Source organism: Pogona vitticeps, chromosome 1 (genome assembly GCF_051106095.1).
Source record: "Pogona vitticeps strain Pit_001003342236 chromosome 1, PviZW2.1, whole genome shotgun sequence".
NCBI lineage: Eukaryota > Metazoa > Chordata > Lepidosauria > Squamata > Agamidae > Pogona > Pogona vitticeps.
Genome location: NC_135783.1, coordinates 296,103,988 through 296,129,550, shown reverse-complemented (window position 1 = coordinate 296,129,550; position 25,563 = coordinate 296,103,988). Strand labels below are relative to the sequence as shown.

General features: G+C 43.5%; 1 protein-coding gene across 2 annotated transcripts; it reads right to left on the bottom strand.

Annotated features, from left to right (window-relative positions):
* Positions 1-10,115: 10,115 nt before the first annotated feature.
* EXD2 (exonuclease 3'-5' domain containing 2) lies at positions 10,116-23,721 on the bottom strand. Of its 2 annotated transcripts, XM_072986158.2 has the most exons (10): positions 23,141-23,172; positions 21,389-21,419; positions 19,665-20,049; positions 18,102-18,361; positions 16,689-16,815; positions 15,089-15,411; positions 14,018-14,124; positions 13,135-13,270; positions 11,791-12,147; positions 10,116-10,538 (listed from the first exon to the last, which is right to left on the bottom strand). In XM_072986158.2, the coding sequence occupies exons 3-10, from the start codon at positions 19,986-19,988 to the stop codon at positions 10,322-10,324; spliced, it is 1,851 nt and encodes a 616-aa protein (XP_072842259.2). In that variant the 5' UTR covers positions 19,989-20,049; positions 21,389-21,419; positions 23,141-23,172; the 3' UTR covers positions 10,116-10,321. The 2 variants fall into 2 exon arrangements, with proteins under 2 accessions (XP_072842259.2, XP_020644182.3); XM_020788523.3 differs by lacking the exon at positions 21,389-21,419 and having other exon boundaries at positions 23,141-23,721.
* Between the last annotated feature and the right edge of the window lie 1,842 nt (positions 23,722-25,563).

The following is a 25,563-nucleotide window of genomic DNA, read 5'->3' as shown; positions in this document are numbered from 1 at the left end:
CTCCAGAGAGGCCGCCTTCTTTTTGTCCCATTAAAAATGTATAGTGCATTTCAAAGGTATAAGATACAGGATCTTTTCAGTGACATCTTACAGTTTCTGGAGCTCAGTTTCAAAGGAGTCCTTGCTAGCCCAATCTATGATAACCCGCTGGTAGATGAAGAAATGTTATACTGATAAGGATTTATAGATTAAATATACATCTGAATAAAAATCTCTTTGCCTACTAATGGATCTTCAGAGAAAGAATTAGGAGGGACTGTTCTCTAGAATCAGCCACTAAGAAGTCAGTTCTCCCATTCAGCCTCCAATGATTCCTCAGTCATGAGTATTAGTGCGGTGATGGATATAGGCCTTAGGTTGCCAGATCTCAGGGCCGAGCTGAGTTGCTACAGGAATCGTTACGCTTCTCCAGATGGCAAAAGAAATATCAGGCCAAGTGGCCCTGAAGGATGAGAAAGAGAGTTGAGCAACAGATGTAGGTAAAGCCATGCACTGGGATGGAGCACCTAAGAGGAATGATGGCAACAGATTCAACTATTCCCCTTTGCACTGTTTTGCTATCTTAGCTGGCCAGTTGGGTTTTACCTGGGCTATGGTCTGATTTACCCAGATTCCTTTTATGCTTTTTTCCCACAGTCAGCTTGCAGAGAAACCACTGAGGCTCCCATCCCTGTCTGCCTGCTTCACTTCTGTGGTATTACAGGGCTTGATAGCTCAGTGGTTCAGGTATTTTTCTGCAGAGCCAGAAGTTGTGAATTCGATTCCCCACTGTGTTTCCTTCACAGGGGTTGGACTCCATAAGGCCCCTTCAGCTCTACAGTTCTGACACGAGGATGATGATGATGATGATGATCTCCTTGTCAAATGTTTTAACCCTGAAATCCCGGAAGACTGGCTGCTGCTGACCTAGCAGCTCTTGGCCGGGCACAAATGAAGCAATGTGCAACCTAGAAAGGGGAACCCCAGGATCTCTCCTATGTTCTGGAGAGCAGAATGCAGTAGGATTCTCAGAATGTATTTTCTTTTTATTCATCTGCTGCAGTTCCAAAATTGTTCCCACTCCCCATGACATTAATGACATTGCAAAGGATGCAGTAGTGTAATTCTAGAATTATACAGGGAAGCCAGAGTGACCCCAATAGGTTTGGTTGGTGGTTCTGTGGCCTTGCGGTTCAATGGATGGCAGGCCATTTATTCTGAAGTTTTAACAGCAAACCTGAGGAAGAAAAATTCTGAATGTACTGAATTTCTATACTGCCCCTTAAAAAGAAAAGGAAAGTTCTTGTAATACCTTAAAATAGATCCTAATATCCAATTCCGCCTTCAGCTACAATTTAGCGGCATTTATCTTTTAATTCCACACAATGAAGTCCTGAGATCTTAAAAACATGGCCTTGTATGGCAAGGGAGAGTTTTCTCAGTTCTTGGCTTATTTTCAGAAAGATAGATTTTTGGAAACTAGTGAAGCAGTTATATAAAGTAATAAATCACTCTCCAGCCTCTCCCCCCCAACTCAAACCATATGTTCTCAGTGAAGCATTTCACCTTCAGAATGAAGTTGGAGCACTGCTTGAAACATGCAGAGGAACATATGCCAGTCAGTGTGACACATGGAAATGGACGGTGGCATAGCCCTGGTGCTAAGAGGTCCCTGTGGAGACTAAAATACCAAACAAGGCAACTGTTGGGAAGATAAAATCCACACAAGGCAGACTTGATTTAGAGCAGACCTTGAATGAACAGAATTGCCTGATCTAATTTTCAAAACTAAGAGACACAGGAAGGAAGAAGATGCCTATGGTTTATGCACTTCAAACATGGCCTGAAATATAAGTAGGAGAAGGCATTCCCTGACATTATCCACACTGCATGTCAGAATGAAGCTGGCAAAATGAGGGGGATGATCCCCAGGGAAAGTCCAGAAACCAGACAACCAGGGAAGGAATGTGTAGTCCACTGGGTGTGGGAGTCCAGGTTTAATTTGGACCAGCGTATAGCCGTTAATGGGTGTGCCTTATATGTAAAACCAACGCTGTAGGTTGTCACACTGGACTTCCAATGTGATATTCATTCCCATTATGTTGGCCCTGCAAAGGAAGGAAAGAAAAGTATGCAGACCACTGTACATGGGGCTGGGAGGTTCACTGCATCTCTGGAATTCTTCACAGCACATGAGAGCAGGGTTAGCCCAAGATATTTTGCAGCTTGAGTCCAGAAATGGAATTACTGCATGTGGAATGAAGCCAAGCACCTCAGACAGCATACACTGGAGGGGCAGCACAGGCAGCCCTTCAGCCATTCTTCGTGTTCTTCTCTTCTCTTTGTGTTCTTCTCTTTTTTTTGGAAGGAAGCTGTGCATTCTACAAACCCTGTCTTGTACCCCCTAAACTAGACAGCTGCTCTCAGGAATGCCAAAGGACCTTGCCTGATTTTACCACTGCTGTAGCATGGAAGGGGAGAAGGGCTCCATCTTATTACTTGCCTTAGGCAGTGAAATATCTTGGGTCAGGCTTGCCTTATTTAGAACAGAAAGGACCCCTCCCCCATCAAAATGCAGAGTATCCAAGGACATCCCCTTATGTAATCATTGAGGACAGAAAATCCCTCAAGCACCTCCTGCAGTAAACATACAACAGAAACAACAACAAAATGCAGATTGATGCTTTTTCATGATGTTGAGAATCCATTCCCCGGGGCAGCCATCTCACTTTGACAAAAGTATGCTGGCTAATGTTCTCAGGAGAGCAGTATCTCATTCTCTAAATGACCTCAAACTTGAACCTAGGGGGTTGAATCCTTGTTATGTTAGAGGAGCACCTTCCTGTGATTTCACAGCAGGGCAGGCAAGAGAAGCCAACAAGCACAACAGACCTAGGAATCTTTCAAGGACCCAGTGGGCCATGTTCCTAGAAAAGAATGGGTGGAGATATGTGCCCAGGCTTTAAAGGACAGACCATTGGTCTTGCTGGTGCTGGCAGTCATTTCTCAGATTTGCCAGCAGCCCGAGGAGTGCACTCCCAAATGGGAGGGACATGGGCAAAGAGGCTAATTTATATATTGTTTTTTTAAATGCAGTAATTATGTGCTACAATATGAATAAAACTGGGTTTTAGTTTTTAAAAAAATAACCGAAAAAGAACTCTTGTGCCCTCTAGTGCCCAATTTAAAAAAATTAAATAAATGATCAGGTGGGATGTGGGGGTCCCAAGTGTTGGTGGAGGGCCTTCAAAGCATAACAGAATTGCCCCTCAGGTCCCATACAGCATGATTGAAAAAATAATGTTTACATTTTTGGAGTGTGTGGGAGGGCCACAAAAATGGCCCTGGGGCTCAGATGCAGTGCTCATGCCACGTGTTGCCTACCCTTCTTTTAAAGCTATCACCAAAAATCAAACATTCTTCTTTTCCGGCAGTTGAGCTCCCAGCCTCAGTACCTGAAGTGCAATTTCCTGACCAGTTCTTCTGTTGTCACTGCCTTGAAACTAGGTTGTGTCTGAGGGAAACCTAATGGCTGCCTCTGAGCTGTTCCATGTATTGCTGGCCATCATTTCACTGGCAGTCTGTAAATTTGCTGGGGAAGCTGAACTCCTCCCTTATCTCCTCTTTCAGAAGACTACACAGGGAAATATGTTATTCAAGCACTTTTCAAGTTATCCTCCCCTCCCACCCAACTTTCTACTGTGTCCCTCTGTAGCTAAGTATCTGGCTGAGGAGGGTAGTCATGTCCCTCACTCAGCTCAGGTGGTCCATTCTGATAAGGCCACACCCCGGAGCAGTGCTTGGCACAGTTACCTTTTTTGTCAGCAATGCCAAGAATCCTTCAGCTTGCATGGCAGCGGATGGCTGGAGGCTTTTGAGACTTGCAATACTGTACAATCATAACTTTGTTCAGGACTGACAGCTTTCCCTGAGGCCACTTCTACAGGTTCCCTCAAGGGAGCCAGAGAAGGAAGAACCGATATGGGTCTTGGGGGGGGGGAGAGCTGAAGGAGCAGTTTGAAAAGGGAGGAGAGGAGAAGGAGAAGGAGGAGGACAGACACCAATCAAAGATAGAAAGAGGAGGGAAAGGGTAGGGAGAGACAAAAATAAAAGCGGTAGAAGCTGCGGAAGGACAGAGGGTAAAGGAGGAAAATCTACTACCAGGGTAGGAATGGATTTGGCTAGAGCAGGGGTCTCAAACTCAATTTACCTGGGGTCCGCTGGAGGCAGAGTCTGGCTGAGGCTGGGCCGCATCAGATTTTCCACCAAGCTGAGCAAGAGGCTGAGGACGCCGCCCAGGAGTTTCCTTAGCCCAGCTGGGGCTCCGAGGAGGAGGAGGAGGAGGAGGAGGAGGGGCGCGCGAGACTTTGTCGCCGGCCACGATCCCCTCCAGCTCCTTCTTCACTACCACCACCAGCACCAGCAGCAGGACGAAGAAGTGGAGAAGGGAGGGAGCACCAGCGACCACCTAGCCGGGGGGGGGGGGGGGAGAAACATAAAATTTTAGAAAAAATCCTCACAGAATCGCCTAGCCAAAGGAGAAAAGCCCCCATCGGTACCTGCAAAATTAAACAGAATGGGCTGACCCCCCACAGGTGCACGCACACACACAAAAACCACACACATGGAGGTCCAGCAATTTTCCTCAAAAAAGGCGCACTCAGCAGCAGCAGCTAGCCCCACCACAACAGAGGAACAAACTTTGCGAGGTGAGCCCAGGCAGCCTCCAGAGCCGAGGTGGCTGAAGCAGAACGAAGAGGAGGAGGAAGCACCCCTGGGTGCTGAGGCGGCCACTGGCCAGGCTGGTGCTGGGGGTGCCTAGAGAGAAAGAGAGCCAGAGAGCCGCTTCCCTGAAAGAGGTGGCGGCAGCAGCTGCTGTTGGTGGCACTGTTGGAGGCGCTCTTCATGGGCAGGACGGGAGCGAGCTCTGCTCTAAGGGCATCCCTCTGCGGCAGCTCAGGCGCTTAGGGAAAAGGGATGGCAGGGCACCTCGCTCACCATCTCTGCCCCAAGACAGCACCTCTTATACCCTCCATCCGGAACTTCAGTCTGCCAGCCAGCAGTCAGGCAGGCTGGCTGGCAGGCTGTGGTTTCAGATGGAGGCTGCAAGAGGCGCTGTCTTGGGAGAGAGCTGGCGAGCGAGGCAAGGCTTTTTTTACTCTTGATAGCAGAGGACACGTGGGTGCTTCAAGGGGGGGCAGGCAAGGTGAGGGCCGCAAACTATCATCTGGCGGGCTGCAAATGGCCCCTGGGCCGCATGTTTGAGACCCCTGGGCTAGAGAATCCCTGGACCCATAGGTGGGAGAGATGGTGAGTTCTAAGATAGGAGGTTGATCATAGACATGGAGCGGTCATTCCCCCCAAACCATCATATTGGGAAGAAGCAGAAGTGAGAGAGTGGAGAAGGAAGCTGAGAGAGGAGAAGGATAGAGTAAAGCAAGAAAGGAGAGAAAGAACCAAATGGCGTGTGCAGGAGATGAGGAGGAGACAAGGGCCTTGGGAACCTGGGAATTCATGGAGCCCGGGGAGAAAACAAAATGGGAAGGATACTTGGGAGATGCATCTGTGCCTCTGTTACCACTATCAATGGGGATGACAGTAAAGGACCGGAAAATGGCCGAATGACCGGGACCTTGGAACCTGAGTTTTGGAAACCCGTTTATTAAAGATGAATAGAAACCCTTTTCGGCCCCATTGGAAGAAAAGGAGAGAAACTATGTTCAAGTTGACATGTTCTGAAGGTTGTTCTTCCTAACGTTTCGCCAGTCTCTGTGGCCGGTGTCTTCAGAACATGGCCAAAGAGCCCGAAAAACCCACAACAACCATTAGATCCCGGCCGTGAAAGCCTTCGCGAATAGAGTTTTATTAATGCTCCTAAAATAAATGTTGAAACGTTACAACTGAGATCTGTGTCTATGTTTGAAGGCACAGGAACCCCAGAGGAGGGGAAACAGTCAGAACCCCAACAAGAACCCTCACAACACACAATTTCCTGTTGTTTTTAAGGGCTCTGAGGAAGGCAGACTCTGGCTAAAATCTTAAGAGATGGGGCTTGTGGATTTCATCAAGTGAAACATCTGCCCTGCCAACCCATCCCCCATAATTTAAGCATTGCAGCAACACAACTCACCCAATATGACTCAATGGGGTGAACGTCTCCAGCAGAGGAGCAGCCACACTGAAGGATAATCCAGGCAGCTGAAAGCATTCTTGGCTTCTGAAACAGACTCTGCCCCTACACGTGCGGCCAGGCTCTGCTGCGGGTGAGCTAAAGGCCATGGAGGCGAGGGTGTGCTGCAGAAAATGAAAACAGGGAGTCCTCTGGCGCGGGGAGCTCACCTTGCCTCTACCACATGAATCTGATGCAGCGAAGCTGTGCAGTGATTTTAACGAGAGGAAGTAAATAAAGCTCATAATACCAACAAGACACTTTGATTAATCAACAGTGGTACAGCAGAAGGCACAAGCGCCATTTCATTGCCTGCTTTAAACTATTTTATTCACCATGGTTTGATCTACTGTCTTGTTCAGCTTTGTTATTTTTATGGCTTCTGCAACTAATTTGTAGTTCATACATTAACTGGGTTTTTTTATGTCCCTCTGCTGCTGCTTTTCTTGTGTTTGATCATTTCATGACTGCATGGATAGCTTCTAAGGTTGTTTTTGTAATCAATGTTTTTATGAAAGCTGCTGCTGAGCACTGCTTTGTGGTCTGCAAACCCGCAAAGCGGCCTGTAAATATCTATTTCTTTTTTTCTCCACCCCCCCCCCCCCCCGTTTTTTAAAAATCCTTGTTGGCATATTGTGCTCTCCTAAAGCTGTGTGGGTGACAAAACAAATGGAAGGTGACAGATATTGGCTCAAGCAATCCAGAATTTGTTTCTGAATATTAGAAGTTGCTCCCTTTAGGATAATCAAAGGCAATATTTCTGTGCTCCATTGAAAGGTCAACAGCACTGAGTCTTGAAATGGAACCTTTGGACTAGCCTTCTTTGATCAGGTGTCCTCAAGATCCATTGCCTTACTTCAAGGCAACATAAGCAATGGCAGCTGAAGTTGACAAATCCGGAGGACATCATATTGGGTGAAAGCATAATCTAAAGACTGTGGGATCCAGAAAAATAAGAGGTACACTCTTAGAAGGAAAGCAATAGTATTTCAGGCTCATCCAAGAGAAGCAGAAGCAATTAAGGGCCCTCCCCTATTTCTTTGTTTCTTCTCAGAGGCCTTTTCTTTGCATTCATTGCAAGACTCTGCCATCTAGTGACTCACGAAAATTTGAGTAGCAGGATGAAGCACAAGACATTTTCACATCAGAGGTGAAGCAAAGCCAAAACTGAGGGAGTTGTCAAAGGGAATTAGAGTGAGAAGAAAATCAAGACATCTCTTTCTCCAGGGCCTTCAGGCGTTATGGTAGACATTATATGCTTCTCAAACTGTCTTGATGTGTGGTTTTGCTCTTGTTCAAGACTTACTCATCCACTGAATCTGAATGGTGGGAAGGAGTAAAGGGAAGCACAGATGTCATGAAGGCATAGCCTGAGTGTTCAGCGGGAATAAGAGCAAACCCAGTCATTACTCAGAAATTGTGTACATGAATCTAGGCCTGTTTATGTAACTGAAAGTTTGCCCTGTTTCCCTGAAAATAAGACCTAACTTGAAAATAAGCCCTATTATGATTTTTCAGGATGCTCGTAATATAAGCCCTACCCCCAAAATAAGCCCCAGTTCAGTAAAACCCCACCCTCCACCATTGTGCAGCAACCAGAAGAAGATGAAATGACTGTATTTGAATAAATGTAGATTGTTGTACATGAAAAAAAAATTCCCTGAAAATAAACCCTAGTGCGTTTTTTGGAGCAAAAATGAATATAATTTTTGTCTTATTTTCGGGGAAACACGGTATTAGAGTTGTGGGAAATTGGTTCTGACATGAGGGCATTTAACACACACACTATCCTGCATATTTTTATATACAATCTATCTTTGGATATAGCTTGATTTTCCTTGTCGGAGGAGCTCATGCAAGAAAAACAATAGCTTAATTCTCTGGGTACAGCAATGATGTATATAAACATTTTCATTTAAAAAATTAATTAATAAGGACCCAGAACTTTTTTAAGTTAAAAAAAAAAAGCTGTAGTGTTAAAATGGCAAGTCATTAAAAAAAGTATACGATGTGATAAGCCCCAGTTAAGTGAAACCCCACCCTCCACCAGGGACATTAAGCAGAAACCAGAAAAAGATGACATGACTGTATTTGAATAAATGTAGATTGTTGTACATGAAAAAAAAAATAAAACATTCCCTGAAAATAAGCCCTTACGTGTTTTTGGAGCAAAAATTACCGGGGTTTTTTGTGTGTGTGTGTATAAGACTATACTTTTGTCTAAAATCTTTAGACTAAAAATTGAGGATCGTCCTATACACGGAAATAAGCTGAGGAGAGAACAAAAACAAGTGGAGTGGGAAAGCAGGGATCAAAGCGATTCTGCAGCGCTTTTATCCCTTTTCCCCTACACTTGCTAAGCCCCACTTAGATTTCTTAATTTTGGATTATACATGCGGTGTCTTATACACGGAAAAATACGGTAATATAAGAAACTGTCTTATTTTCAGGGAAACATGGTATCAGTTTATGTATGGGATCTGCACATGCATTGCAGCTGTTTTAAATACAGCTTGCCCCTGCTGCATTTCTTTGTGGATAGGGATGCTGGATAAAGTTGAAGTTAGCAAACTCTGGTGTGAATCAGTCTGTTCCATATTTCTGAAATTAATTTGCTGTAACACAGTTCACTTCTCCTAAAGCTCATCTCTAATTAAAACCTCAAACTTTGAGATAATAGTCTAGAAATATGCATATTTTGAAAGGAAAAATTAAACAGGACACAATGTACCTATAAATAACCTATGCGAAAATGACATAGATCAATGCACCTATCCACTTTTGGCTCTGAAAGCCTATTTTAAAGGAATCACAGGAAGACTTGATGTGGCATTGAGGACTGCAGTTGGGGAAAAAAGCTGTGACCAGCCCATGCACAAGCATAACTTCCACTTGCCCTAACCAGGATTTGGATCATGGCTGGAATGAGAAAAGCAAAGTAGTTTATGCCTCTTTTGTTAAGTGGTGATTTATTTTAAAATGTTAAAAAATGCACAAAAATGATGATATACCTAACAAGTACTAATGCTGGGTAGTTAACATATATAGGATCTAGAATGTATAAGCATCTATCAGACCTTACTGTCAGGACTGGGGCCATGCCAGAACTATGCAACCTTAGTGCAAGCAGGATTAGCCCCGTCCTTCTGGGGAGAACTGCTCTTGAGATTCCAGGACTGGGCCCTTTCCCTGCAGCTGTTGCCCAGCTCCTCAGGAGTGCCACCTGTGGAAGCTGAGGACTGGGCTATATGAGAACAGGCTTTCCCTACAGACCTTTGCCTCGGCAAACTGTCAGGGTTCAGTAGAAAAGGCACCAGGACCCAGTCCAGAGCAAGACCACAGGGACAAGTTAGAAACAACTCTACAGCCGAAGCAGAGATCAACCAGCTAAGGTTTTGAGTCCAAACAGTAGCTAAGTAGAAGGATGATGTGAATTGTGGTCAGACAGTCCAGGAGTCGAAGCCAGGAGGAACAGTATCAAGGCAGCAGGGTCCAGGGAGGCAAGGCAGGAACAAGGCGGGTGGCGGACAGGGGAGGCAGGAATCACAGCAGGGCCAGAGACCTTCATTGCTGAGGCAAAGGTCTGTAGGGAAATCCTGTTCCCATACAGCTCACCTGAGTCGGGTGGCCATGAGTTGTGATGAAGGCAAACCATTCCTGGACCTAAATCTAATTATTAATTCTAACTAGAATTACACCCCACAAATAAATGGAACTTACATTAAGTGCTGCTGTACCAAGGTCATATTAGTGATCTATTCAATCAGTCTATTCTGTTTGGGACTAAAAACTGGATATAGGCCTTGAATTTTGCTAATAACCAAGAAGGCATCTTACAACCCACAAGGTGCCTGGGATGTTACACTGCAACAATATTCTTCCTACACACACTGAGCCAGCAGCCTTCAAGTTTCCACATGTAAACTGAGTCTATGCATACCAAGAAGAAAGACAACATCCATTCAAATTTTAATTTAAAAAACCACTTAATATTTAACTTAACTGTACAACATTTTTGCAATTGCCGCTGGTATCAATTTGCAGGAAATCTGAGTAGGAACCTGCTCTTTAACATGGGAATCCAAAAGAAGTAGCACCTCTGTGAGATCATTCAAGTTCATTACACACTTTTCTCACTTCTTTTTCGCTTCTGTCTTCTGGGAGTGTAAACCTTCATGAGATTTTAACCTGGAAATCCTCCCCATATTTGCGGATCATCTTGTCATGATTGTGATCCACAGACCACTGCTCTGGGAGATGCTTGGGCTGCATTACGTCCAGGAAATGCTGGCGCCAACATCTTTCCAGTCGCATGAGCGAGCGCAGTCCTCCTTTGGCAAAACAGTGCACCACTTTCAGGCCATGTGGCATGTAGCATTCGTTAAAAATCCTGAAAAGGCACAACAAAGCTTTGATTCAGACAGATACAGAACCTCGTAGAATACTGAATCACAGAGAGAACCAATACCATTTTGGCCTCCTATTCACACTTCAGAATTATGCTGTCAATCACTTTAATGTGTTCCCTGTAGTTCAAACTGGTATAGGTTTCTTTAAGTTTCATAAGCAAAAGTAGTATTAGCATTCCTGTGGATAAGCAACCTGGGAGACAGAGTAGTTCTATAATGGCAGGAAAGTTTTGCTGATAAAATTCTGACCATCTTCAAAGGGTTAGTTCTGTGTGTAAACCAGGCTAAACCAGTCAAGTTTAAAGCCAGAAGGTTCACAAATACTGTTAGGTAAAGGACCTTAAGAGGGGAAACCCTCAAAAGTGCCCAATGAGGGCTGCGCGTGTTCAGCATGCACAGTGAGCTACCGGAGGTTTGGGAAGGGAAGGTGGAAGGGAGTAGTCTGAGAAAGGGCCTGGCTGGGTAACTGGAACTCTGAACAGAAAAGAAAGTGTTCCACATAAAAGCACCATCTTGTTACAGAACTGCATATATTCTTAACAACAGGCCAAGGGTTTGGGATAGAGCTGTGCTCTATTACTGTAAAAAAAAAAAACTGAGGGCAGGGGAGGAAGGACCCATTCAGTTGTTAAAATATGATGATACTGATAATGTGAGGAGGAGGAACACATTAGTTCCAGTTTCCTCTCTCATCATGTCCACTGCCTCCTACCTGGTGCCCTGCTACACATGGAGGGTCTAAAGGATAGAGCCTCCTGTTTCTGTGGGGTCTCCCCACATGAACCAGATCAGGGTTCTAATGCATGTGGACTAACTCCACAGATGTAGAAGACTCTTCTCTTTATGTATGTCACCATCCACATATGAAGATGATGCACCCACACACACACACATGGCGAGCATGCCCACATTTTATTGCCTTGACAGGGAGAGAGAGAACCCTGCATTTCGTGCAACACCATAATATACTCTTAATATCCAGTCCATCTTCTCTGTCTTTAACTATGGAAGATCACTTCCATGCAGGAGAAACTCCTCGTGCCAAGCCTATTCCCGCTGACAGCAAAGAGACTAGGACTAAAGAAACAGAACCCCTGAGGAAGTTGTAAAGAGGCAGCCAAAAGTTAGAAGCTGCAGAAGAAAAAGCTCAGTGGATCTACAATCCTGCCTCATCAGTCTGACCCAGAACACAGAGTGGCATGCTGTTCAAGTCGCTGCTGTCTCTGACTGTACCTGGTTTCCAGTCCTGCTGCTTCTTGTAACATCTCTGGAGAAACTGCTGCAGATCCAAAATAGTCCTTGACCACCTGCAACAATTCCTCTTTCCTGGCTTCAGGTAGGCTGTCTGCATTCAGGAGAGCCCTGGCGGCTGAACGGACTTGCCTGCGGATGGGATCTTCAAGCAGGCGAACTCCCTCCTCGCAGCCCATGGGGGCACCAAACTCCTCAGCCAGCTGCTGCTTGAGATGGTTATCATAGTAATTGGAGACAGCATGGCAGGCCGTGCAAAGGAGGAGCACATCATGGGAGCTGTGGTCCTTCATCTCCAAGGGGAAATGTTTCCGATACTCATGAGGCACTATGTTCTTCCTGTTGAGGAAACAGCTTCAGTTAAGTGGAACCTGCTGAAAGGTAGAGCCACTGGGCCTGGATCTACCTTTAGCAGGCTCTCTGAACCATCTAATATTTAAGATCGATCAGAAGAAACATTCTTGATGGCTATTCTGCAGTTCTTCTGGAGACTTGCCACAATCAAACTGGCTTCTAACCAATCTGGTTAGAACTGGATTGTGGCTTTAATAGTAGAAACAGTTGCATAGTGATTAATAAGTGTGGGAATTAATAAAGCGCCAATACACATGGAAGCACTATCTGCAAGAGGGTACAACAACAGGTAGATCTATATGGTATGGGAGCCAGTGCATTTTAGTGGACAGAATGTTGAACTAGGACTCAGGATATATGTATTCAAATCTCCACTCAAGCATGGAAACATATGGGGGGGGATGGAAATGGTAAATCACTCCTTGAACATATCACATACTTCAGAAACCTTATTAGGGTGGTCATAAGGCAGAAGCAACTTGATAGCACATAAGAACAACATATTTCTGTGGCTTTCACAAGCTTGTCAGGGGCATGCAATGCACATTTTGATTTGTGACCGTTTATTTCATACTCTCATTATTTCATACTCTTATTGGACTTCAAATTAATTAATGTGATATAGGATACCATATGATCATGCAATGCTATGTACAACAAATAATCATCTGAAATCTTCTGAAATGTGAAATCACAATGCTTTGTGATTCACTTAATTTATGATTTTTAAAAAATTTATGTCACATTTAGCATCTCATATGGATTTGAAGGAGTGGACTTTACTTATCAAGCAGTGGACTCTAAATTACCAAGCAGGTATTTTACTCCATTTCCATACTTATATATTCACAGGATCCTATCCAGTGTTATTTTTTATGTCTTCAAAAAATGTAACACAATAGAAACTCTCACTTAGCGTGCCTTCTAGAATTGTGCTCCATCAGATGAAAGGATCTTCTCTGGACAACTCACCTAATGTAAGACTCCCTTTTACCACACACAACACACAGGTTCTCTTTGACTGTCAAGTAGTAATCCCTTTTAGACTCAGGGCGCCCAGAAGGTTCAAACTGCAACTTCACAATAAATGGGTCAGTGCTCACCAATTCTGGAATGGCAAAGACAGAGAACATCAGATCTTCAGTGTTCACTTTCTGCTCATTTACACTCCCTGAAATAGGGAAGGGAAATGTGCAGTATCCATATGTTGCTAGACTGCAGTTCCCATAATTCCTCACCATGAGTTATACTGGTGAGGGCTACACATTCCTCATTCCTGCTTTAAATAATAAATTGCACCAAATATTGACTGTAAAGCTGAACATCAAGCAGTGGCAGAGACACGGGTCTGATCTAGCTTTTTTTAGTACTTATATCGATATCAGTTTGACCTTCCCTGTACAAATCGCAGGATATTGCTGAGGCAGAAGTGAAGTAGTCCTGATGCTCTAGTTTCATCACCAGTGGCCCCTTCTCTACCTTTCTCTCTCATAAGCATGTAGACTGGGTTCATCTTTTATTCAGATGGAGAGCTGATTTTCTACCTCAGGGAAGGAAAAAGGCAGAAAGGCACGGGCAGCAGGTGGCCAGAATGAGTTACTATGTAAAAAGAGAATATTGAGGTCTGCTTAGTATCACCAGCTTCAGGAAGCTGGAGAAGAACGAATGGGAAGATAACATAGATTCCATCAGATTGGCTATATATGCATCTCAAGTATGAATTATTATTTTGATCTACATCAAGCAGTGAGGCCATTTTTCATCAGTGGTTTCCTAACAACAACATCTAAAACAGTGGCAATGACTTTCCAACCTTAACTATTCTTGCTGACTAATACGAAACAGGCTCACAAACCTCCAATGCCCTTGTCAAGGTACCATTGGGCCTTCTTGCGATCACAAGTGCAAAGAGGCTGCCCATCTGGTGCATGCAAGAAGCAATTTTCATATAAGGGAGATTTTCTGTGAAAACAAATGGATGTTACAGGCATTATCCAACATGAAATTGTACCTTGCCCTGCCCAGTATAACTGCTGTTTTTTATGAGGTATAAACACACTTGTTAGACAGATAAACTGAATGGCTACATCTGAGTGTCTTCCGTTCATTCACTTAAAAGCAAGACTCACTAATTTCAACAGAACTTACTTCCAAGTAGAGCTTAAGCAAACTTTAGTGAAAAAGTCACATTCTACTATAAACTACTGTACATTCTATCTACTGTATAAATATAGCAAATCTGACTAGAAGACAAAACTCCACCCGGTAGTCATCAAGAGAAGTGGAACGCTGAGAATGTCAGTCTGGCTAGGGCTAACTGCTCCTTGGTTCCTCTACTCACAAGACTATTTCCATCAGTGGTCTTCCTATCTGCCAACCGTTCCGGCTAAGTGCCAGAACAACAAAGCTCTTCCTGTAGATCTTGTTGATAACAATTTTATCTTTCATCTTCCATTGTCTCCATCAGTAGCCATTCTACACTTTTCTGGGGGAAAATTGCCCTGTTTTGATGCACCTCAGTTTGATTATTTTCTTCTTCCCTTTTTTATTTATGTCAGTCACTGCGATGGAGACTCCCCCACTTTTCTTTTCTGCACAGTGTTTTGTGACATTTCCAGCACTTTAACAAAAACAGAGCCACGCAAGCAAATTCTTAAAGATAACGAAGGAATGCCTAAGCATTTCCAACAAGAAACCCGGTTTCTATCTTGGTCTGTACCTCGTGCTCCAAAATATGGAAGGCTCTCTCATTCAGGCACTCTAACCAAGCCAGGAAAGGAAAATGAAACCTCAAAAGCTATGTCCACCTGCCAGGGTTTCCTTCAAGAATTCATCTCCAGAAACAACCTTTATACTTGTAGCAGACCCATGATAGGCTACTGAACCCTGACTGTTGGACCACTTTAGGGGAAAAAGGCACAATTACCTCACTGAATATCCTACTCCTAGGGGCTTTCGCTTATGTTTTCGAGGATCTTTTGTTTGCCCACTGCCAGCGGACTGCCCGTTTGCTTGTGGCTTCTGATTCTTCCGCTTTTGCTCTGAGACTTTTCTGTTTTCTTCCTCTCCAAGGCTACTACTGTTTCTTGCTTTAAAGGCCACATCCACCAAGCCCTGACACTTCCTCAGAACCTTTTCCCAGCTGGGAAGAGCAGGCTCACTGCCTGATGTACAAGGCAAGAAGGGCAATCTCAGCAGATGAAGGAACAAAGCTACTGACACCTGGGCATCCCTGGCAGCGTACACAACCTGCAGAGGAAAGGGGGGGAAAGTCCACATTATACTGTGCAACAGCTTTTTTGATCTTTGACAGAATCCAGGATAAACACTCCTAAACATGAAGGGAATACATGACAGTGAATAAAGTATGGAAGGAAATCCTTCTTGTTCTTAGATGTTGTCACAAATGGAAGGACTTTTTGATTTACACACCCACTACTAACTGCTGATGATGATGTGAGAGCCTTCTATGAAATACCAATCAACGTGTATGACCAATCAACGTGTATAACTAATGTGTATTCTGAGTTAAGTATCTCCACATACCCTGTTTCCCCGAAAATAAGTCCTAATCGGAAAATAAGCCCTAGTATGATTTTTCAGGATGCTAATAATATAAGGTCTACCCCCAAAATTAGCCCCAGTTAAGTGAAACCCCACCCTCCACCATTGTGCAGAAACCAGAAGATGATATAACTGTATTTGAATAAATGTAGATTGTTGTACATGAAAAAAAAAACATCCCCTGAAAATAAGCCCTAATGCATTTTTGGAGCAAAAATTAATATAAGACCCTGTCTTATTTGGGGGGAAACACGGTATATGTGATTATCCCTATCTTAGTTTGAATCACATTGTTGCTCACATTTGATTCATGACCACATATGAATTAATGTTTGAGACATTGGAATAAAACTGTGGTGCAGAGCTAGGCCAAAGTACTGAAACTGGGAACCAACCAGGAAAAGTAGGTAGCGATAGAGAACCATTTCCTTAGAGAGCTAAGATGCCCAAGTCACATATTCAGAGGTATAAGAATGAATCATATGTGAGTATAATGGTCTGAGGAGTGGGAAGGTGCCTGAAACTAAGAAGTACTATGAAAGAGGAGCAAAGTGCACTTTGAAAAATAACCAAGGACATCAGTTACAATAATCAAGCGCCTGAGAGGCTTATCACAAACAACTTGTCTATTTGCCAGGGAAATTATTCAAGAAATTTCATACCAGCTCCTGACAGGATGTTTCTCATTATGTGGCACCTACACCATACATCTACCACCAACAGAGGAAACACAAAAACAGAACATGAGCAAAAAAATAATGTAAGCCAGCAAATTCTGGCATATGGGCATAAGGAGTAGTCTTGGGGCAACCTCAGACTTGCAGGAGGGGGCATCTCCACCTTAATTGAAGCTATTGAAATGGCCAAAGCAGGCAATCCACCAGGCAAGTGTAAACTGCCTTAACTACAAAATGATGCTACCACAATGGGCGGTGGGGGGGGGGGGAGGAAATCCCACAAACCTGTTCTTGAGCCAGTTCTTCTTCTTCCCAGTTGCTGCAGCGTAGGTGAAGAGACTTATCAAGTGAGTAGTTGAGAATCCTCTCAGCAAGAGACTTGAGACTGAGGCCATTCTGGGCAAGAGCTTTACTTTAGGTTTTGTAGAAGGTGGGGAAGAGAGAAATAATTATGTTTACCCAATAAGACAGATTGGCTTTGGGACAGGACAAAGTGTATAAGCTATTTCCCTGCTCAATCACTATAAAACATGTACAGAACTTTCTTAATTAAGACCCAGAGTTTATTAATTAATCTCAACATTTTGAAATCTAAATTGTCAATGCTACTGACTTTGTAAAATCCTTTCATAGCTGTTGTCATTTGATTGAAATAGGAAACAGGATATAAAATAGGAAAAAATATGTAACAATGAAGTGTGTTCTGTGCCATCAAGTCAGAACTGACTTACAGAGACCCTAATAGGACTTTCAAGATATGTGAGATAGTTAAGGAGTGGTTTTACCAGTTCCACTCCAAACCCCAGTGACTTTCCATGGCTGAGCTGGGATTACAACCTGTTCTTCCAAAGTCCTCATCTGTTACTCTATCCTATACACCACACTGAGACATGTAACAGTATTAGAACTCAGTTATAAACAAATACTACTAACAACAACACAATAAGCAGCAAAAGAACAGTTGTTACTATATTTAGGGCCAACTGCACTTAGTATCATTCTGTGCTTTATATTCTATACGGCTTTCACTGAGTGTGAAGTCCTATCTGTGTAGAAATGTAGGATCATGCCACTTGTGTAAGCAGTGTTACTAGACTGATGGGAATTTCCTCTCAAGGGAAGTGCCACGGAATACTGGCTTAGAAAGGTTTCTATTGGTGGAGCGAATAAAAAAAAATTAGAAGCACATGTATAAGATGCCCCCATGTATAAGACACCCCCACTTTTCTAACCCAAAATTAAGAAATCTAAGTGTGGCTTAGCAAATGTAAGGGGAAAGGGATCAAAGCGCTGCAGGATCACTTTGATCCCTGCTTTCTCCTTTCGTGCTAAGCCCCATGGAGCTTAGCAAAAGGAGGGGGAAAGGGATCAAAGCAATCCCGCAACTGCACGATCATGTTGATCCCTTTCCCCCTTCTACAGCCATAGGATTGCTTTGATTCTTCCCCCCTCCTTTTGTTAAGCCCCATGGGACTTAGCAAGCAGAGGGGAAATCAGGGATCAAAGTGATCCTGCAGGAACAATTTGATCCCCGCTTTCCCCTCCACTTGTTTTTGTACTCTCCTCAACTTACTTCCGTGTATAAGATGAGCCTCAATTTTTAGTCTACAAATTTTAAACAAAAGTATAGTCTTATACATGGAAAAATATGGTATATTTGAGTACCAAAGGACACACTCTTCCGGGGAGGTTACACACCTCTGTCTCATGGCCAAATACCGGAGATCCACAGTCCCTTTGACTACTACACCATAGTCACGAAGTAACTTGCAGGCATCTTCCCAACACCCCACTCCAACTTTTAAGATGCCACCATCTGCCAGAATGTCCACCAATGTCTTTGGAAGAACCTGCCCACCACCAGTCAGCCTGGACAAGCGGAGAAGAATACAAAGACCACTGGCCGCTGCCATTTGTAAAAGAGAGACAGGCTTGGTCTTCTTCCCTTCTGTTGACACCTAGAAAGAAGAGAAGAATGAATGGGTTCATTTCTTACTGAAATGTATGTCGCAGAACAGTAGGAAAGAGTTTTATAAAGAAAAGGCATTTGCCAGTCTAGGTCATACTCACTGAGTACAGGGGCATTTTCAGTTTTGTTTTTTATAGACCCAAAGGAAATATTACAGATTATACTACCCACCCCCAATTGAAGAAGACAAATCCTGGACCTGAAATCTGCTAGAATAGGGCTGGAGAACTCTGGCTCTTGAAATGCTAGACTCTTCAACTCATGGGCCCATGATGTAACATAAAGGATGATGGGAATCAATAATTCATCAACATGTGTAGGGTCACAGATTCTCTGCCTCTGTTCTAGAAACTACCCTATGACTCAGGTTGTTTCCCCCTAATTGCAGAATTCACTGGGAGTTCCATAGCCATGGAAATCAGGTTCCTAGCACTGAACTCCAGAGCCTTACTCCAGTTAAGTCTTATCCCTTTGTTACATTTTTTTCCAGATGCTTCTGCAGACCTTAGGGTTCACCTGCACCTAATAGTACTACCATCACATACAGATATGGTGTTTATTTGCCTGCACAAGGACCCACATATAGAAAAGATGTTTGCTATCAGTATACTTTATAGGCAGAACAATTTTGTTTGGGAAGAGTTATTTTCTTTATAGAATTTGTGCCACTGATGCCAACCAGCCATAGACAGCAATGCAAAACAGCACTGAGGGTAAAAGAGCAGAAATGTAGAAACACCTGGAAACACAGATATACTGATCTAATCCTCTGACCCTTTGTCACCCAATCAGACCCTGATCCCACCACTGTGATAGACTTAATTACTTTCCATTGTCTGTTAAAGAACTAACTTTAAACTGTTGGTAAGGAGAACTGTTGGCAGTTTAGAACAGTTACCAATGGTTTAATTTGACAACGGCTTTAAGCTTCTCCCAGAGAAAGGACCACTCTATTCATCTGAAGAAGTGCGCTTAGACACATGACAGCTTATGAAAAATAAAGACTAGTTAGTCTTATAGATGTGACATTGCTGTTTCTAGTAAATAAATCCAGTCATCATTTGCATCTGTTTTATGATACTAGGCCCAAAATGGGTGAAGCACATCCCTCTTGATGGTGTTGGACTGCAATTCCCAGTATGCTTCACCACTAGCCACCTTATTAACCCCAGCAGCCAGTGTAGGTGATGGTGAGGAATGCTGGGAGCTGCAGTTCAGAAATATCTGGAGATTATACTTTCTTTACCCTTAACCTTACGGGGTTAAAATGTATTGCAGCCTTTAATACTTACCCATTCACAGTCAATTCCAAGGACTGGACAATGTTCCAACTCTTTTTTTAGTAAGAGCTCCACTTCATTCCACTTCTCTACCTCAGAAATGATAACCACTTCTCCTTCAAGAATCTTTTGCAACCATGGGATTGTGGAAGAGGATATTAATGTAGCAAACTCCTCTTCAGAGAGGTTTTCTTCTTTCTTAACAGCCCCTCCTTGCTTACGGGCAGCACACGTTTTGTCTTTCCAGTGTTGGATTACCTTCCAAAAAAGCAGCCCTCCTCCTACAATACCTAACAGGGTGGCCACAGTAACAGTGACCGCTGTGGGCCTCAACATCTTCCCATTCTTTGCACTACTTCACCTCCATAAAAAGGACAGTACAGATTTATCTTGTAATCTGTAAAGAATAGTAGAGGGAAAATAGTTATTAAGTAATCATAATATCAAGAGAAAGTCAGTATTTTGGAAACCATAGTAATACTGAGGCAAAATACATTAAAACTATAAAATCAAGGTAGGGATAATTAAAAGAAGGGAAGTACAACAGAAGGAATTGGCTTTGTCTACTTTGGAGACTCCCAGAAGACATCTCAGTATGTAAGTTTATTGATTAAGAAGAAATGCTTAAAAGTCACCATGTAATCCTGACTTGCTAACATCTGGGGGGGCAGCTCAGGGCAAGGGGGGGATGATGTTGTCTGCTCACCGTTATACTAGAATACTCTATACTAAACTATACAGGGTGGCCTAAACTCTCTCCTTCGCACTATGAGACATGCGTATGTGTGTGTGCGCACGCCATCCTCTCTACCATCAAAAGGTGGGGCAAGATTGAAAATCAGAAGCTTTAGGACACCATGCGGGGAAAGAAAGGCAATGCAGAAGAAAGAGATAAACCAATTGTAGAAGAAAAGGTAGAAAAGGAAGATAAGATGGTAGAAGGGGCATGGAAAACACAGGAGGAGGGGGGGAAAGAGTGCAGCAAATGGAAGGTGGGTGGAGGAGTCCAGATGTACTAAGAGTTAAAAAGGGAAAGGGGAAAGTCCTGTCAGAAGGATGGGAATGGATATAACTGGAGAACCTCTGGACTGGTGAATGGGAAAATTTGATGGTGCCAGGGGAGGAATGGAGAGAAGGCAGAAAGAAATGGTACCCCCCAAACCGTCACATGGTATGGGCAGAAAACAGAGGAAAGAGAGAGCAAGCCCTGGCCCAAGAGAGAGTGAGGAGTGATGGGAAAGATGGTGGGATGTATTCCAAGCAAGAACTGGAAGGCATGGGAGAACCCTGGGAGGCCACTGACAGCAGAGTGGTGGAGGCTGGGGTCCAATGATTCTGATCTTGCTGCCGCCAGGGTCCATACAGGGTCTAAAAACTTAAGAGACTCTTGGACTGATGAAGGGAGAAGACCCCCTAAAATTGACGGAAGTTCTTGGAATCCCTTCCTCAACCCATTGGAGAAAAGGAACTCTACCTGTTGAGTTATGCCTGTTGCCCCTATTGGGCCTTTGTTAATAAATGTTAACGGTCTGAAGCAAAAAGATGGCTTCATGCTGTTTCGTGAATGGGGAAACAAGAGGCACTCACCCAACAACCCTCTCACACACTATATTACGAACATGCATTTGGAATGGAAACATGTTCACAGTACAGTACAGTATTACCCATCTTTGATATGCAGTTTACAAAGACTAGATAGAAAATCATGCACTCATGTAGCGAAATAAAATACTCACTCCTGATATATGGGTAGCTCTAATTTTTGCCCTGGGGAAGAAAAGAGAGAGAGCGATCTCAAGGAACTGGGAACTAGACATATTTGCTCCAGATCTGGAGACAGGAAAGCAGCTAAATACTTACAGAACATAGTCTTATTGTGCTTCTATGAGAAAAGCTGCCAATAAACATAATGTTTATAACAAAATGTCCAGTCCCAATCTTTTCTGATGCTACCTTTCTTATATTTTTGGATCTCAATTTACTTTGGGCATGCTATTTCACATTTGATCAATACTCTGTATTTCTACAGTAATGTTTCCTAAACAAAACTGTTGGCTAGAAGGATGCTCTATGCAAGAGCCAAATGTAGATCAATCTACTGTGCTATGTAGAAACTCATTGCCTCACAGATGAAATGAGATTAAAGTTGGCATACAGAACAGAATACATTCTTGCATCTAGTTTTTATCTTCTACTACCATTACAGTGCTGAAAAGAGTTTAAGTAATAGGTGTTAAATAATAGAAATAAGTAAATAATACCACTATATTACGTATATATTCAAAGTAGGCTGTCCTACTTTGTGTATGTCATGAGAAGGCAGGATTTTCTGGAAAAGACAATAATGCTGGGAAAGGTGGAAGGCAGCAGGAATAGAGGAACCGTAAATAAGAGATGAGGTGACTCCCTAAAGAAACCATAGCCTTGAGTTCACCAGAGCAAAGCAGGGCAGTTGAGGACAGGCCCTTTTGGAGATTGCTTATTGATAGTGCTCACTGGAAGGACAGATCCTGAAGCTGAGGCTCCAATACTTTGGCCATCTAATGAGAAGAAAAGACTCCCTGGAAAAGACCTTAATGTTGGGAAAGAGTGAAGGCAAGAGGAGAAGGGGACGACAGAGGACGAGATGGTTGGACAGTGTCACCGAAGCAACCAACATGAATCTGACCCAACTCCGGGAGGCAGTGGAAGACAGGAGGGCCTGGCGTGCTCTGGTCCATGGGGTCACGAAGAGTCGGACTAAACGACTAAACGAAACGTATTCATAGTCCACCTAAGTTGGAGACTACTTGACAACGTACAACAACAACAACAATATTCCTTTTGCCAGACTAGCCAAATACAGTTAAATAGCACGACTTTAAAAAAAAGGAACTAAATTGCTCCATCCACGCACCCCGGACTCAGAGGGGGCAAATTAAAACTAAGTAACAAGGAAAGGAATAGGCGAATGCGGTCTTCTAATGGTACAGGATCCGAGCTGACTAACACGAGATATTATTCGGTTCTGGGGTGGGGGGAGAGAGGCGGGTAAGATGTCCCTTATTTCTTTAAAGGGCGCTCAATTTCATAGATCCAAAACAGCGTCTTTTGTGCGTCTAGCGTCAGATACGGCATTCCCTCGAGCAGACTTCATCTTTCTACCTTTGGCAAAATCAAAAGAAAAATAAAGAAGACAAAGATGTACCACGCAAAGACTAACTGCTATACTGTATTTTAATGTGAGCTTTCGTGGACAAGTCCACTTCTTTTAGACATCTGAGTAGGACTACCTTTGGTTTTCCAAGTTTTACGTTAGTACATTTGGCACCAGGCTGGGAGAGGGAAAGCCAAAGATTCCAGCAGTTTGGAGAAATTACTATGATCGCTAGCAGAGGAAAATGCAAAGTACAAAGAAATAAAAGGCACCGAATATACGCTTCCCAACCAACTCCACGCGCCGTCCTAGGAACCCTAGCCATAAACAAAACGCGCCGCGAGTTCATTACCAATTGCAGCAGCTCTGGGGGAACTCCTTCCTCGCAGTTCGTGCGCTTCCCGGAGGTTGTTTGTGAGGCACATTTCCGGCCAGGTGTATGTCGCGTCTTTGAAGAAGGAACGTACATCTGAATTGCTAGAGCTTCATGAAGTGTAGGGCGCTGCCATATTGTACGGCAATTTCGCTTAGTTCCCCCAGTTTGAGCTTCCGTTCTCTGTCAACTCCGGCAGGGGAGGTCCGAAGATAGAGGGATCCTCACTCCGGCCTCTGATGTGTTGGTTAAAACTGTTGCTCGGGGATGTACTAAAACGAAGTCCAGGAATAGCCCCTGGAAACAATGAGGGTCTCTGTAATTTCCATAGAACATAACGGGAGCTGGGAATGACAATTGACGCGCCGGGTCCATTAAAAAAAATCATCTGCGCTACTTGTAAAACCTGGAATGGATACTAGGAGGAATGAGAAGGGGGTCACAAGTGCAGCAACAGTGATGGTTACATAACGACAGAATAGGAAGGAAGTCAAAGGAGAGGTGCGGAGGAAAGAGTTGGCAGCGGATGCAAAAGGGGTGTTGTTGTTGTATGGCTCTGTGGCAAGACGGAGGGGGAGCGGAGTGGCTTGGACGACACCAAGCAACGCATTTAAGTGGCAGGCTGGGGGGGGGGGGCTCCTCATGTCCCATACTCTCAAAACGTCTGTCCCTGATCAAAGCGCCTCTTTGCTTCACAGGCGTGCGCTGCAAAGGGCAGCATTCCTTTTAGACACCGTGTGGTTTCCTAAAGAAAGCTGGGCATTATCCCATCATAAGGCGAAAATGATGTTAGGAAAGTGTGAGGGCAGGAGGAGAAGGGGACGACAGAGGATGAGATGGTTTGAGAGAGTCATCGAAGCAACCAACAGGTTGTGAATTTGACACAACTCTGGGAGGCAGTGGAAGACAGGAGGGCCTGGCGTGCTCTGGTCCATGGGGTCACGAAGAGTCGGACACGTCTTAACGACTAAACAAACAAACAAAGGCGAAAATGACCAAGAAGCTAATAAGCGAGATGCGGAGAAGCAGAGTCCACTTTACGACACCCATAACATGCGATCCAGAGTTGGCAGATTTCACAGAAGTAACCACGTTAGCCTGTTTCAACATATATATCAAAAACAACACAAAGAAAAAATTTTTAAAATAAATTTAGATCAACAAGTTTAATTCTAACAAATTTATTTTGGTTTATTTTTTCGAGAATCACAGCCCATCCTTTTTCCTTAGACACACAGTTGCCAAAGGATTTTCAGTTAGCAAATGGGTGTTGAGGGAATTTATGAAGTTCATAGCAATTGTGAGCAGAATGAAGTTTATAGTGGTTGCATAGTGTGTGATAACATGGAATAAGAGATTTCTGTGTATAAAAATGATATTAAACTATTTAAAACTGTTCCGAAAATTGTTAGAAACATAAAAATACTTCAACTGTGTGGCAAAAAAAAAAATGCAGTAGATGTGGCAATTCAATTTCAGATTAAAGCATATGCTAACCAAGCTAGGGGACCACTTTGCTTTTCCTGATCATTGTCATTCCTGAGTGGTCTAAAATCTATAGCGGTACCAGTGATCATGATAATCAGCTGAAAAGCAAACAGGCCAGTAGACACAATAAAAGATGCAAAATGAAGATGTGAAGAGTACTGACAAATATTAGTCTCATGGAATTTGACTAAATGAACCATGGGATCATAGCTGTGTAACAGAAGTCACAATACAGATGGTCTGGAGCAGCTTCTTGAAGATGAAGAATGTTGCATGCAACAAGCACTAAAACTGGCTTAGTGAATTCTCATTGTACAATGCTAGGTTTTCCTGTTTCTGCTATATGGCATAGAGTTTTGGCCTGTAAAATAGACTGCTGTAAAAAACATTTGAGTTGTGAATTTGTCACCGGACACTGAGAATATCTTAGATTGAGAGGGCAACCAAAGAACAAGTACTAAAGCAAATAAATAAAGACCAAGAAATCGTATAACACGTAAAGTACAAAAAGCTAGAATACTTTGGTTACATAACAGCAAATGACAATGAAAACAATTCATTCAGATTATCTGGAAGCTGTAGTTGTTTAAGTCGTGTCCGACTCTTCGTGACCCCATGGACCAGACCACGCCAGGCCCTCCTGTCTTCCAATGCCCCTGGAGTTCGTCAGATTCATGTTTGTGGCTTCAATGACACTGTCCAACCATCCCATCCTCTGTCATCCCCTTCTCTCACACTTTCCTAACATCAGGGTTTTTTCCAGGGAGTCTTCTCTTCTCATGAGATGGCCGGGGTATTGGAGCCTCAGCTTCAGGATCTGTCCTTCCAGTGAGCACTCAGGCTTGATTTCCTTCAGAATTGATAGGTTTGATCTCTTTGCAGTCCAGGGGACTCTCAAGAGTCTTCTTCAGCAC